Here is a 13,671-nt window from a genome sequence, read left to right on the forward strand (position 1 = left end):
GAAATGAATGCTAGGCTGGCAAAACAACAGGGTCACCACATTTGCCCTTTTTTCCTACTTTTGTATTTTCACATCCCCAGTAGCCATATTCCTTGTTCTGTTTTCTTGCACCCAGGACTTATCCCAAAATATATGTCAGAACCCTTGTTCTATGTCCAGGCCAGGGAGATACCACTGGATACCAAGGTGTGTATGTCGGGGGAGGGGATAACCAGACATGCTGTGAAGGAAGAGTGGGTAAAGGTGTAGTGTGATCTTTGCTTCTGCCCAATGATGAATAGGCTTTCTATTGTAGTTATCATTACTGACAAGATTATTTGTTCAGGAAAAAGATCCCATATTCAGAAAAATCGGCTTATAATAAACTTTTTTTTTGGTAAGAAACTGCTTGTTTTCTGTCTTAGTCCGTTCAAGCTGGAATAGCAAAATACCAAAAGTGGATGCGTTATAAGTAATAGAAATTTACTTCTCACAGTTCCAGAGGGTGGAGGTGTGAGATCAGGGTGACAGTATGGTCAGGTGGGGGACCTCTTCTGGGTGGCAGACTTCTCATTGTATCCTCACGTGGAGAAAGGGGCAAAGAATCTCTGTAGGATCTCTAGTAAGAGCACTAATCCCATCATGAGGGCTCTGCCTCCTTGATCTAATCGCCCTCTAAAGGCCACATCTCCTAATATAGCACCTTGGGCATTTGGTTTTCAACATAAGAATTTTTGGGGAACACAAACATTTTGTCTATAGCATTTACCCTGATAAAGCTCTTTGCTCCTTTGTCCTCTAACTGTAGAATGGCCAGCCATCTAGGTTTGCCTGGAACTGAGGGGGGTTCCAAACACATGAAACTTACAGTTTTAAAACTAGGACAGTTCTGGTAAAGCATAGATATGAACTGAGTTTTTAGGACTTTAGGAATTGTAAAGACTTTAGACATGTACTTATAGACTGCTTTGATAAAGAACCGCACCACATCCTATCAAAGGAAGCCTGCATCCAGGTGCTGTAGGAAGAAATAATTAGAATCCCCTGTTCCCTAGGTCATTATACGTTGGTCGTACAGTAAGCAAAAGTTAGATTCAATACAGTACTCTACTAACCTATTTATTTTAAAATGTGATCCTAATTATGTCCTCCTCTCTCTTGTTGTTAATCTCTGATATAAGGTATTTCATCTTTGTTATTGATGTGAAACTCATGGAGGAAACTGTGCAAATCAAAAGATTCAGATCAATGAGTTATCATAAAGTGAAGACACCGATATAGTCACTACTGAAAGAAACGGTGTTTAATGGAAAAAGAACATCCAACTATGGAAGAATTGCTTTTTGTTCTCTAAGACATCAATCTTTTACACCTGGAGTCTCTATGTTCCTTGAGCCACCTAAATGGATGTCTGCTAATAGCTACCAGAATTCCAGGTGTAGTATCTAAAGAAAATAGTCCAACCTCTGGTGAACCCTGCAAATATAAACCACTTTTTAGTGATGGAAAATGTTACATAATTAGCATTTAAATACGTTTTGTTTTGATAAAAACAAGAGCACACATATGACTTGTACATGTTTCCTTTCTTTTGGAAACCACTCTTACGGTTTTATTTGCCTACGTCAGCTCTTGTTGATTCCAATTTGCCCGGAGGTGAAAGATAAACGTAGATTATCTTTACATTACCAGTGATGCAGTGTTATAAATGTTGCTGAAGGTGATAGCTACACTGTACAAGTCCATATATTTTTTAGATGATTGTTTTTTTAAACAGCAAGAAACGGAGGCCATCTGACTGGTGTACATCACAGGCTCAGGGGAGCGCTGGAGGTCCCATGTGGGCACAAACCAATTAAGTTGAGCACTCACTGAAATTGCTTTCTCAGCCCGGGTGGAGAATGATTGATCACAAGTCAAACTCTACACATGTTAGGCTGAGAGAGTTTACAGGTAAACCTGGCCCAAGGCCATGGCCACTTCATTTCCTTGGCTGAAATATGTCAAGTGGCCAAGTGAGGGGGAAAACCACTTAATTCTTTGCACAGGGAGGTCCTCCAGCTGGGTCTTGCAGTTATTCTACGCTTATGCTATGGGGGTAAAACGGGGAAATTGATCTTCATAAGCTCATGCCTGTGTCCTTGCAAACACTCCACGTGAGCCCGCCGGGGAGGCTGAAGCACCTACGCGCTGAGAGGGCTCGACCAGGCCCCTGCTCCCCACCCCCCAAACAGCGCCGGTGCTGTTCCCGCCTGAGAGCTGAGAGCGCATGCGCGGGCCGGGGCCGGGCTCTGCGGCACCAGCGCGCGAGCGCTATGGCGCACGCGCGGCCAAGTGGGCGGTGCTTCCGGCCGGTGGAGGTGGGGTCTGACGTACACGGTGGGAAAAACGTGGATCGTGACCCGTATCCCGGATTGCCACCGCGACCCTGACCCTCACCCGGACCCGGGCAGCGTCCCCCACTCTGACCCATCTGTATGGCCCGGCACGTGTTCCTGACGGGGTCCCCAGGTAACCCGCCTGGGTCTCCGCCTCCGGGAGGCCGAGGGGTGGGCTTGGGGGCTCGCGGGGTGAGGGCGGCCGGCCCCGGAGCTCTGGCTTCTGGCCGCTGAAGTTCCGAATTTAAACCACAGGTTTGGTAGTCTGAAGCCTACGTATCCTTTCCCAGAAAACGGGATTTGAAGTACCTAAGATAGACAGGACAAGAAATGAAGCCCACTGTGGTAAGAAGAAGCACAAACTTGTGATGTGGGGACATCAGGCGTCTTTGTTAAGGTAGTAAACAGCCGTGTCCCGCTGCAGCAATAGTAACGGGTTGTGATGTGCACAAACGCTGTTTCAGGGTATCTGCCACAGCCGTGATTGGCAGGAAGGGCCCCGATTTCTGTTGAGAGTCACGCTGCTGCCGGTGCGGTGGCTCCAGCCCACCTTCATAATGAAAGGAAGTGGGAATTTCAGTTGAAGTGCAGTGAAACTGAAGATAGAACCTTTATTCCCTCATCCAAGTTCACTGACCCCCGAATTCCCTCCACGCATGAGGCTGCAGGTTGAGAAGCCTTCGTACCTGCAGGAACCCCCTATCAGACCCTGCGTCCGGGACCCTCTAATACCTGTCGTTGGGCAAAGCCCTCAATCCCGTGGGCGGTGGAGTTCTCACCTGTGAATCGGACGGTGTGAGGGCCAATGAGAGACTAGAGGAGGAGATGCTTTTTAAACCACGGTGCTACACACGTATAGGGCAGGACTAAAAGAGGGGCTTAGAATGAAGAAAGTGATTTCTTCGGCTCCTTTGCAAGGTGGGTCTAATGTTCAAATTAGCTGTGAGTTCAGATATCAAAGACTAATCCTGGACCTAGAATTCTCTGTCATTTTATTTTAATGATTATGTTTAGTAGCAAAGGCTTACTATTGCACAGAATCCCAATGTTGGAATCCCAATTTGGAGTTTTTTTCCCCAGGTAATGGGGAAGTGATGAGGAGGAAGGTAGTTTGAGAACTTTTCAATATCCAAAGGTACACGCTAATATCACAAAGGACTGTTCTGAAAGCTGATTGGTCGGTCCTTTATTTGAGATTCAGAATGTACTTTTCCAGCGTGCTGGTCCCAAGACACCTGTGTGTCTCATAACAGGTGACCTGTTGTTGTGACTGTACCTGCCTGAGTCCTGGAGGTAGGTGGGGACATGCTGACCAGGCCAGCAGTGGTTCTTCTTTCTATTTTCTACTTTATAAAAGTTTTATGTACACATAGTTGAAAGACTCAAATAATTCTGCAGCATAGCTCTCTTATGTCTGTCCTCAAACCCACTCACCTTCCCTTTCTGCCCATCTTCCTACATCAGTTATAATGTAATTTTGATTAGCTCAGTTGTCAGTGTTTACAGTAATATGACTGTGTAAAAGCTAATCACCCAGGAGCCATGTAGTAATCTATAATTTCTTTTTATGCACAACTTTTTTTCTGCTTGGAACTCTTGTCCTTTTTTTCCCCCCATTTATTTTAGTTTCTTTCTATCACGAACTGAATCCCAAACTCTGTTTGCTGTCTGAATGTTCTCCACCTGTTCAGACCATCAGCTAATGCAGCTTGTCAAAGAGGCCGCTTTTTGTTGTATTTGCTGTCAGTGCCCCACCTTGTCTCCTTGGCACTTAGCATTTTTCCTGATGTCAGCCGTTTCACCTGTGACCCACCTTGGAGGGCTTTCTTTGGTCACTGGAGCCCACTCAGCCTGTGCACAGGACAGGTCTGACGGGCCAAAGCCTTCCTGTCCCGCTGGAGCAGCCTCCAACCCATGATGGAAGGAAGCGCCCTATGTCCTCACCCCTCAGACAGGATAACTCCGAGCCACGTGTCCAACACTGTCTCCTCAGATCCCCCAGTGGGATTAAGCTCCAGCGACCCACAACGGTAACTTGCTTGATAATGCAGTTACCACCCTACCAGCCTGTCTCTATCTCAGGGTCTGCTTGATGGAAGAACCAGAACCGGAATAATTCTGGAGCTTTCTGACCTGCTCTTCACATTGGAATTACCCTTCAGAAAAGCACCAGTGTACCTGTCCACCAGTGTTTACCTACCCACCAATGCCACTTGCCTGCTGCCACTTGCCTGCATCAGACATACGCTTCAGCAGTTACTGAGGGACAGAGCTTGGCTTAAAACCCAACACAGTGAGCATGTGGCTGGAATCCTCTGGGCGTTGTTCATGTAACACGAGGCCAGATGCCATTGTTTGTGGGAAATGAGGAGAGAAACATGAATTAAGAATAACAGATATTTGAAGGAAGCTTCAAAGGGTTCTTGGGGGACCCTGATGACTCTGTGGGCAGCCACAGAAGTGCAGCTGACCATGGACAACGCAGGGGTTCGGGGTGCTGACTGCCCTCGCAGTGGAGAATCCTCATAGAACCTAAGTCAACCCTCTGCATGTGCGGATTCCCAACCGCCAGTTGAACAATGAGGGTTTGAAGTACTCGGGTCAGTCGAAAAAATTCCACCTGTAAGTGGACCTGCATAGTTTGGACTGTGTTGTTCAAAGGTCCACCATAATATTACTAACACTCTGCTATCTCAAAATTAGCCCTGTTGAAGGCCTGCTACAAGTTTTTCCTGTTTTTCCATTTTGGGGGGTAATTATGATGCCACTGATTTCAGTGTACGTGGGAACAAGGCTCATAAAAACAGTCATGGTGACAGATAAAGGCCCCTGTTAAAATGTATGGTCCTTACTAGTTGTGTGACCTTGGGTAAGTTACCTCCCTGTGCCTCAGTTTCTTCATCTGTAAAATAGGAACAAGAATGGTACCTGCCTCAGAGGGTGGTGATGAGGATTTAACTGAGAAAATGCTTGTGAAGAGCCTGGCTTCACATCAGTGGTCAGGACTGTTAAACCAGGAGGCAGCTGTGTGTGCTGATAAACACGTAAGAGTTAGAGTGGTCAACAGACAGACTGGGAGGAAGGGATGGGTCAGAGGTGGGCAGGATAAGGGCGTGAGGCGTGGAGTTATAATTTGGGGAGGGGTTGGGACAGCTGAAGAAATATTTAGGGACACTGGAGGAGGTGATAGAAGGGGTTGCCAACCTGATACGGTTGCTCTTGTGAAAAAGAAATACTGCTGTTTCTAGTGGGTTTGTGGTGTCTAAGAGACACGTTTTCAGGAGCCATAGCAATGTTAGTCCATTGGAGTGAGGGATTTTCCCCTGGTAAAATGTAGGTCAAAGTGTCTTGAAGGTTGAAATCCTGGTTTAAAGTGCCCCCAGCCTTTGACCTGAGCACAACCAGTTTTATTTCCTAGGTGAAAGGGTGTGGCTACCCAAGAAAGGGAGCAAATGCAGGAGAAAATGAAGCCTGTCTCATAAGGTGCAAATGGCACTTGAGACTGTCGTCAGAAAACTGCCATTTGGTTCCAGGATTGTGTATGTGATGAAACTAACAATGTTTCAGAATTTGAAATAAAGATGCTACTCATTTTTATTATGCTTGTTTCTACTTGAAATTAAACATTTCAACACCTGGAGCAATCAGAATTAAAGTGAAGTTACTATTCAGAAAACCCATTTGCAGCCCATCTCTCTCCCCACCGTGATTGCTCTCCAAGTCAGTGAGCGCTGTGTGTGCTCTCACACGGGAGTGAGCACTTCCTAATTGGCTTTTTTCTGTTTTTTCCCTTTTAGGAGTTGGAAAAACAACATTGATCCAGAAAGCCAGTGAGATTTTAAAGTCCTCTGGCGTGCCTGTCGATGGATTTTACACAGAAGAAGTCAGACAGGGAGGGAGAAGAGTAGGATTCGATGTTGTCACCTTATCCGGCCTGCGGGGACCTTTATCTAGAGTTGGGTACTGAGATTTCATTTCTATGGTGTTTTATTCCCCCTGGGCACAGGGTCGAGCCACAGGATCGCTTCTATTAATATCTTGAAGAATCTTAGACCTCGGTGGATTTCTTGGAGAAAGAAAACAGATTGAAACCATCATGTGAAAAACAAAAGTATAAAAATACCGTATTTCGCTTAAAACGGATTCCATTGAGTGATAAGCTCTCCTCACTTTGTGATTTGTAGCCCTGTTTCTCGTGCCACTTATCAAAGCTCGTTGGTGCACCAGCACCCTGGAGCTTCCGGTGGGCCCCACCAAGGTCAGGCCCGTTGGTGGTGGTGCACACACACAGGAGAGAGCATGGATTCAGATCTGCTTGGCACACCAGCACTTTCTGTGCGGGTGATTCTTAAGGATGATTTAACATAGGTGCAAGGCCAGAGGGTCAGTGGCTCAGCCAAAAGCCAGAAACCAACGCAGAGGCCTTTGAACCAGAACTCATTGTCTTTTCATTCAGGTCGGAGCCTCTGCCGGGAAGACAGGAATGCCGAGTTGGGCAGTATGTGGTGGATGTGATGTCCTTTGAGCAGTTGGCCCTTCCGGTCTTGAAGAATGTGAGTGTGTGGTTGCTGCTTCTTGAACTCACCTGTTTCGTGTGCATTGTGGGAATTGCTGGCCCTGGAGCGAGCGGAGTGGCTTTTGCTCTTAAGGGGAGGCCAGTTTCGCATTTTACAGTTTTAAAGTCTTCAAGTGATTGATCCTTAATAAGAATATACAATATAATTTACTATCACTCTGAATGACAAGGAAGTTCTTTGTCACATAAATTCAGCACATATAAATATTTTATATTGGGAGGGCTCTGCTGCCCAGCTACCAACGTCTCCAAAGATAAGTCTTTGTGCTATTTTTCCTTAAATATCTCAACCCAGTTTTCAATGCACAACAAATAAACATTTAGGAAGGGAAAATGTCATATGAACATACATAATGGAGCACCTAAGACATTATATCACTGTACTAACCTGTTATTTTTTTTAACCAACTTATTGAGATATAATTCACATAAGATATAATTCATCCATTTAAAATGTAGAATTTGATTTTTTTTTCTAGTATATTCACTATACAGTATGTGCAGCCAATCATAATCTAATTTTAGAACATTTTCATCTCAAAAAGAAACCCTTATCCATTAAGCAGTCATTCCTCATTCCTGTGCCCGCTCCGGTCCCTGACACCTCTACTGTAGCTTTGCCTATTCTGGACATTTTCTAAAAGGGGAACCATACCACATGTGGTCTTTTGTGACTAGCTTATTTCACACTGCATAATGTTTTTGGGGTTCATCTATGTTGTAGCACCTATCAGAACTTCGTTCCTTTTTATGGCTGAATAGAATTGCATTATACGGATATACAAGTTTTATTATCTGGCTATCCGTTGATGGCATTTGGATCGTTTCCACTTTTTGGCTGTTGTGAATGATGCTGCTCTGAACATTTGTGTACAAGTTTTTTGGTAGACATCCATTTTCCGTTTTCTTTGTATACACCTAGGAGTAGGATTGCTGGGTCACATGTTAATTCTATATACTACTTTTAGAGGAATTATCAGACTGTTTTCCAAACCAGTTACACCATTTTACATTCCTACCAGCAATGGATGAGGGTTCCAGTTTCTCCACGTCCTTATCAACACCTATTATTGTCTATCTTTTAAATTTTCATTCTAGTAGGTGTGAGGCGGTATCACATTGTGGTTTTTTTGTTTTCCCTCATGGCTGGTGATGCTGAGCATCTTCTCATATGCTTATTGGCCATTTGTACATCTTTGGAGAAATGCCTATTCATTTCCACTGTCCATTTTTTAATTGGTTTAGTTGTCTTTTTATTACTGAGTTGTAAGTTTCCTTATAAGTTCTGAATACCAGTCTGTTATCGATATATGATATATGACTTGCAGGTACATTCTTCCATTCTCTAGTTGTCTTCACTTTCTTGATGGTGCCCTTTGAGGCACAAATGTTTTTAATTTTGAGAAGTCCAGTTTATCCATTTTTCTTATGTTATTTGTGCTTTTGGTGGTTTATCGAAGAGGGCTTTCTTTGCCTAATGCAATTTCATGAAGATTTATTCCTGTGTGTTCTCCCAAAAGTTTATAGTTTTACTATAAATTAGGCCTTTGGTCTACTTTGAATTAATTTTCGTATATGATGTGAGGTATGGATTTAAATTCATTCTTTTGCATATAAATATCCAGTTGTTCCAGACCATTTATTAAAAAGACTCTTCCTTCTCCATTTTTTTGTCTTGGCACTCTTGTCAAATGCAATTGACCATAAATGTAAGGATTAATTTTGGACTCTCAATTCTATTCCGTCTATCCTTATGTCATATTCATCTGTTCTTATGTCAGTACCACACTGTCCTGATTGAGATGGGTGAGGCCGTGTGATACAGGGACTTGAGGACCATGTTAAGAAACGTGGAACATGGGTTTCATTTAATCTGTTCTAGACTTACGACTTTGATTTGTGAAAGTTGAATGGTACTGACCTGTCTCAAAAGGCAATGATAAACCTCTTGGAAGTTTCTGATGAACCAGCAGTTAAGTCCGAGGTCTTCCTCATGGCCTGGAAGGCCCTGTGCTGTCTGGCCCTACTGACCTCGGACCTCATCTCACCATTGTCCAGCCACACCAGCATGTTCTCCACACCTGCCAGGGCCACACCAGCCTTTGGCCCCAGGCACTTGCCATTTTCTTTGGTTGGCACATTACTCATATCCCTGCTTTTCTGCTCTTCTCTGACATTCAGGGCTCAGCAAAAATGTGCAGTGAGAGGATGTTGACAATTTTAGCTCTAACCTGCCAAGGGCAGTTTCTGATTTCAGAGGGCTGGTGGTGTCGTGCCCTCCATTTTGGTGGGGGGCTGCTGTTCCTCAGAGCCAGCTTCTCTGCACCCTCCGTCTTCTCCTGCCTGCTCCTCCCACCTCCTCTTTTTCTAAGTCTTTCCTCTTAGAACTTCCCGATTCCCTGTGCTGGGGACGTTGTGCCGCGTGGCAGCCGTCATGATATTTTTTCTCTAGTTCTTTTCCCATCAGATACATGCCTCTCTACTTAAATGTTCAAAAGGCAAGTGAAGTACTTCAAATGAAATTCCAGCTAAAGACTCTGCCTTTGGGCACTGATCAATTCATAGAATTGATTTTTACTTACCTGGCTCGGAGGAGGCTAAATCCTGGGAGAGCAGTGCACACGATGTGCTTGTGTCTATCTGCAAGATTATATAAGAAATCGTATCCTGACTGGAATAAGAATTGAATTTCATTTTTTAAACTAAAAAACACAGAAAAGCAGACTTCTCCCAATTTGATACTTTGATGACCAAACCCACACGTTCGTATTCTAGGTAGGAAAAGTTGCCCGGCGGCGGGTTCTTACCCAGTCAAGGTCATGGATTTCATTTCTGAAGCAGAAATTTTTGTCCCATCTCATATATTTTATTGGGATGAAGAAAGGAAAAGGAATGAATGTTTTGTCTTTATACTAAAAAAGAGAGAAATATGAAAGTAATTACGCAACAAAAATAGGGGAATATAAAACGGCAGTTTCTATTACTGGCAATTGGAATGACAAATTTGAACTTTAGAGACCACGTTTAGGCAGGTGACAGCCTTGATTCAGATAGACAGGGAAGACACAAACCCTGACAAGTGAAGAATATCTCTTAAGTGCTTTCTATATGTAAGAAATTTCATTATGGGTGAGAAATATTTTGAGTTGTTTCTTACGAAAAAGGTAAGAAAGATAATTCTTTGGGCAGGCAGGGGCACGCCTGCTGTTCTGGGAGGTAGAATGTGGCTGCCAGCTGGAAGCCTTGGGGCTTGGGACAGGCCTAGAGGGCAGGCTTGAGTTGTATTTCCTTAGGCAGGAATGGGGACTCATAGGGACACACACAGGATATCAAGAAAACACCAGTAAGACTGGTAAACATTCTGGACTCAGAAAGGCCTTTGTAGGGTTGACTGTTGTTGATTTGTTTCACTCCATGGGTGACATCTTCCCTTATTTGACAGCATTTATTGTCTTCTTCAGTATTTCAGTTTTACATACTCAAGGTAGGAAATTGGTTAAAAATATAAAATGAAAATTAAAAAAGAAAATGTGAAAAACTCATCACCTTACCACCGAATTAACCACTGTTAGCATGTTTTGTTTCTGCCCCTTTTCTATACCTAGTTTATTTGTTCAGTCATCCAAAATTGGGAAAATACCATATATAGTTTCATAGGCTTGGGGTTTTTTCCTTTAATATGTTTGGGTGACATGAGAATGGTCTCATGACATGATAATCTTTAATCTTCAAAACTGTGATATTTTAATGATTGTATAATGTTTAATGTTATGGATTTCCATCTTCGATTTAACCATTATTCCCTCAGTGTTGGACATTTAGGTTATTTACCTACATATAGTGTAGGTAACCTGGCAACAAACATCAGATACATCAGCCTTTTTCTCCAGCCGTGATCGTGTCTCTGAGAAGGACTGGAAGGTGGAAGTTCAAGGTGAAGGATTGTGAGTGTTCAGGGTTTTGCCTCATGCTGCTGAGGTGCTCCTGTGACAGTTGTGTCACTTTGCATCCCGCAGTCAATGCGAGAGCATTTATCTTTCTGCACTTTGGCCAATACTGAGCTCTATACTGGTTTTCGATACCAAAACACACTTCTTTGCTCTGATTTGCATTTTTAAGTTAGTAATGAGGTTAAATGTTTTTCAGTTGTTTATTGGGTATTTTTTTTAATCTAAATTGTTCATTCATTCCTTTTCCCATTTCTTTTCTTTTGGCTTAAAAGAGATCTTTTATAAGGTGAATAATCTTTTTATATCGATTGATTGTATTTTTCTCAGTTGTCACTGTGGTGATTTCTTTCTTTCTTTCTCTTTTTAACATTGAGAAAGTCTGTCCCTATTTCAAGTTATAAAATATATTTCTTCTTTTTGTATGCACTTTTTTTTAATTTAACATTTATGTTTTAAATCCATCTGAATTTATTTTGAATTTAATGTACAGTGACACCCTTAGTTGATTTTCTTCCAAATACTTAGCTGGTTTATGAAAGCCATTTATTAAGTAACCCATTTTTCATTAGTTTTATCATGCTTCATTTATTATATTAAAAAGTGTGTGTGTGTGTGTAATGTTTAGGGTTATCTGTTCTCTTCCATTGATCTGTTTGATTCTTGCATCAGTACCATACTATGTTAATTACCGTGGTGATTACTTATGTTATTATTTTTCTAAAAATTGTCTTATCCTTTCTTATTTGTTCATTTTTCCAAAGTGTGGTAGTATTGGTAGTAATGGTGGTGGTGGCGGTGGTGGTAGTTAACTGTGTGCCAGGTACTAACTCATTTATTCCTCAGAGTAATGCTGTCACCGTATTTCTGTTTTACAGATGAGGAAACTGAGGCATACAATAGAATTAACATGCCCAGGGACACACAGCTTACAAGTGGTAGAACTGGAATGAATTGTAGAATTGAGACTTTATTATCCATCATAAAAAGTCTTAATATGGAGTGATTGGAACTATACAAAATTATAGTTATTTAGATACAAAGAATATCTTAATTATTCAGCCTTCATCCTCCATACCCAAAGACAGAGTCTCTCTCTCTTTTTCTTTCTTTCTTTAAACAATTTTTGGTAAGGTTATTTATAGGTCTCTCCTATTTTCTGATGCTACTGTAATTAGGATTGGTTTTCTAGTTTTCTGATGATCAAGTCTGATAGGATAACTCTGGCCTTTTTCATAATGGTCTTTCTGACAGCCCCACTGAATGCTTTATTAAAATTTGATGTAATGTAGGATTTAACATTTTGTTGGTTCTCATTATATCTCCTACTGACACAAACAGATAACAAGAGATTATAATGTTTTAAAGAACAAAGGACACCTACTCAGAGCCCTGTTTTCTAGGCTGAACAGTGTCATTTTTAATAAAGACTGTGGAAGGAATAGTGACCTAGAACCAGAACACCCGATGAACATCAGCATAGTTTGAACCTTGGATTTCCCTGTTTTGAACAAAATAAGGCTTTTAGCGTATGTTTGTTTTTGCGAGCAGCGTCTGCTCTTGGTTCTGAAATAAGACTCTGCTTCACATCTTTGAAACTTCATTTGAAGGTGAGAGGACTCCTGTCCAGGGAAAGGCTGTTTTCTTATCACTTGACCTGGAAGTGCCCCTTAGGCTTTCGGGTCACCAGACTTTAGAGAGGACTTAGAAAAATCAAGTTCTAGTCAGGATCATTCCTGAAAGGTTGACAAGAGCCCAAATATGCCCCATTCCTCCTCACCTTCTTTTTCTGTACCTCACCATCACATGTATGGCAACAGCAGCCAGGAAAATTAAAGCTCTCCGGTGCAAACATAAAAATTGATTTAAAAGTTGTCAGTAAGAAGATGCCTGCAGTCAATCAAAATAGGCGATGAACTGAGTGCAGTGTAAGGCTGGCCCTGCAGTCATCTCACAGGACTTGTCACGGCAGCCTTACCGTCGCCTGACCCCACTGGGCAGGGTCGGAGGCTTCAGTGTCCCCACTGCCGACCGCGATGAGCTCCTGTGGCTCAGGCGTTGAGCAGGCTCCCGCTCTGCTTTGGGTTTCGATTCCTCCGTGCAGTTCTTCAGGCCACCCCCAAGAACATGGTGGGGTGGGGTCTGTATAAACCGGCTCTCCCTTTGGCTCATTTACTGGGTCCCATTCCCAGCACTTCCTCTGGCTCCCTCCTCCCATACGCGTCACTCCAGGCCCCGCACCCCTCCAAAGGAAGTTCATGGGTGATGAGTTGATTTTCTTGAATCTGATGCAGAGGAAGTATACGTGTGCGCGAGTGTTTTCTTCTTTGTATTGATTCTGATTTCTTAAAACTTTATTCGGATATAATTTTACTCGTAGAGAAAATTACAAGACTAAGGATAGTGCAACATCACCTTGTGTACTTGTTATACAGACTCACCTATTTTTATTAATAGCATTTGCCCTATTGTTTGTTCACTCTGTGTGTGTGTGTGTGTAAACATATGAATTTGCAGGGGACCGTCTGAAAGTATGTTTCAGCCACCAGGGTTCTTAACTCCTTAGTGTTCAGTATATTTTTCCTATGAACAAGGATATGATCTCACATCTGTACAGTTATCAGCCTCAGTACATTCTGCACTGAGAATGTACTTCAATCTAATCTGCCTTTCCTGTGCCAGTTCTGTCATCAGTTGACTTTACAGGGTTGTTGTAACATTTCTTCTCCACCTAGGGTCAGCTGTTACATTTAGTTGTCATATCTTCATAGACAGCTCCATGATCTCTCCT

At 42.7% G+C, this 13,671-nt stretch overlaps 1 protein-coding gene across 1 annotated transcript in view; it reads left to right on the forward strand.

Annotated features, from left to right (window-relative positions):
* Positions 1-2,301: 2,301 nt before the first annotated feature.
* The window catches only part of NTPCR (nucleoside-triphosphatase, cancer-related), a 28,926-nt gene continuing 17,556 nt past the window's right edge, over positions 2,302-13,671 (forward strand). Inside the window, exons 1-3 of the mRNA XM_019651836.1 lie at positions 2,302-2,490; positions 6,155-6,317; positions 6,814-6,910. Coding sequence (XP_019507381.1) covers positions 2,457-2,490; positions 6,155-6,317; positions 6,814-6,910 — 294 coding nt within the window. The 5' untranslated portion in view covers positions 2,302-2,456. The remainder of the gene's footprint in view (positions 2,491-6,154; positions 6,318-6,813; positions 6,911-13,671) is intronic.

Source organism: Hipposideros armiger, unplaced genomic scaffold (genome assembly GCF_001890085.2).
Source record: "Hipposideros armiger isolate ML-2016 unplaced genomic scaffold, ASM189008v1 scaffold_167, whole genome shotgun sequence".
Taxonomy (NCBI): Eukaryota; Metazoa; Chordata; class Mammalia; order Chiroptera; family Hipposideridae; genus Hipposideros; species Hipposideros armiger.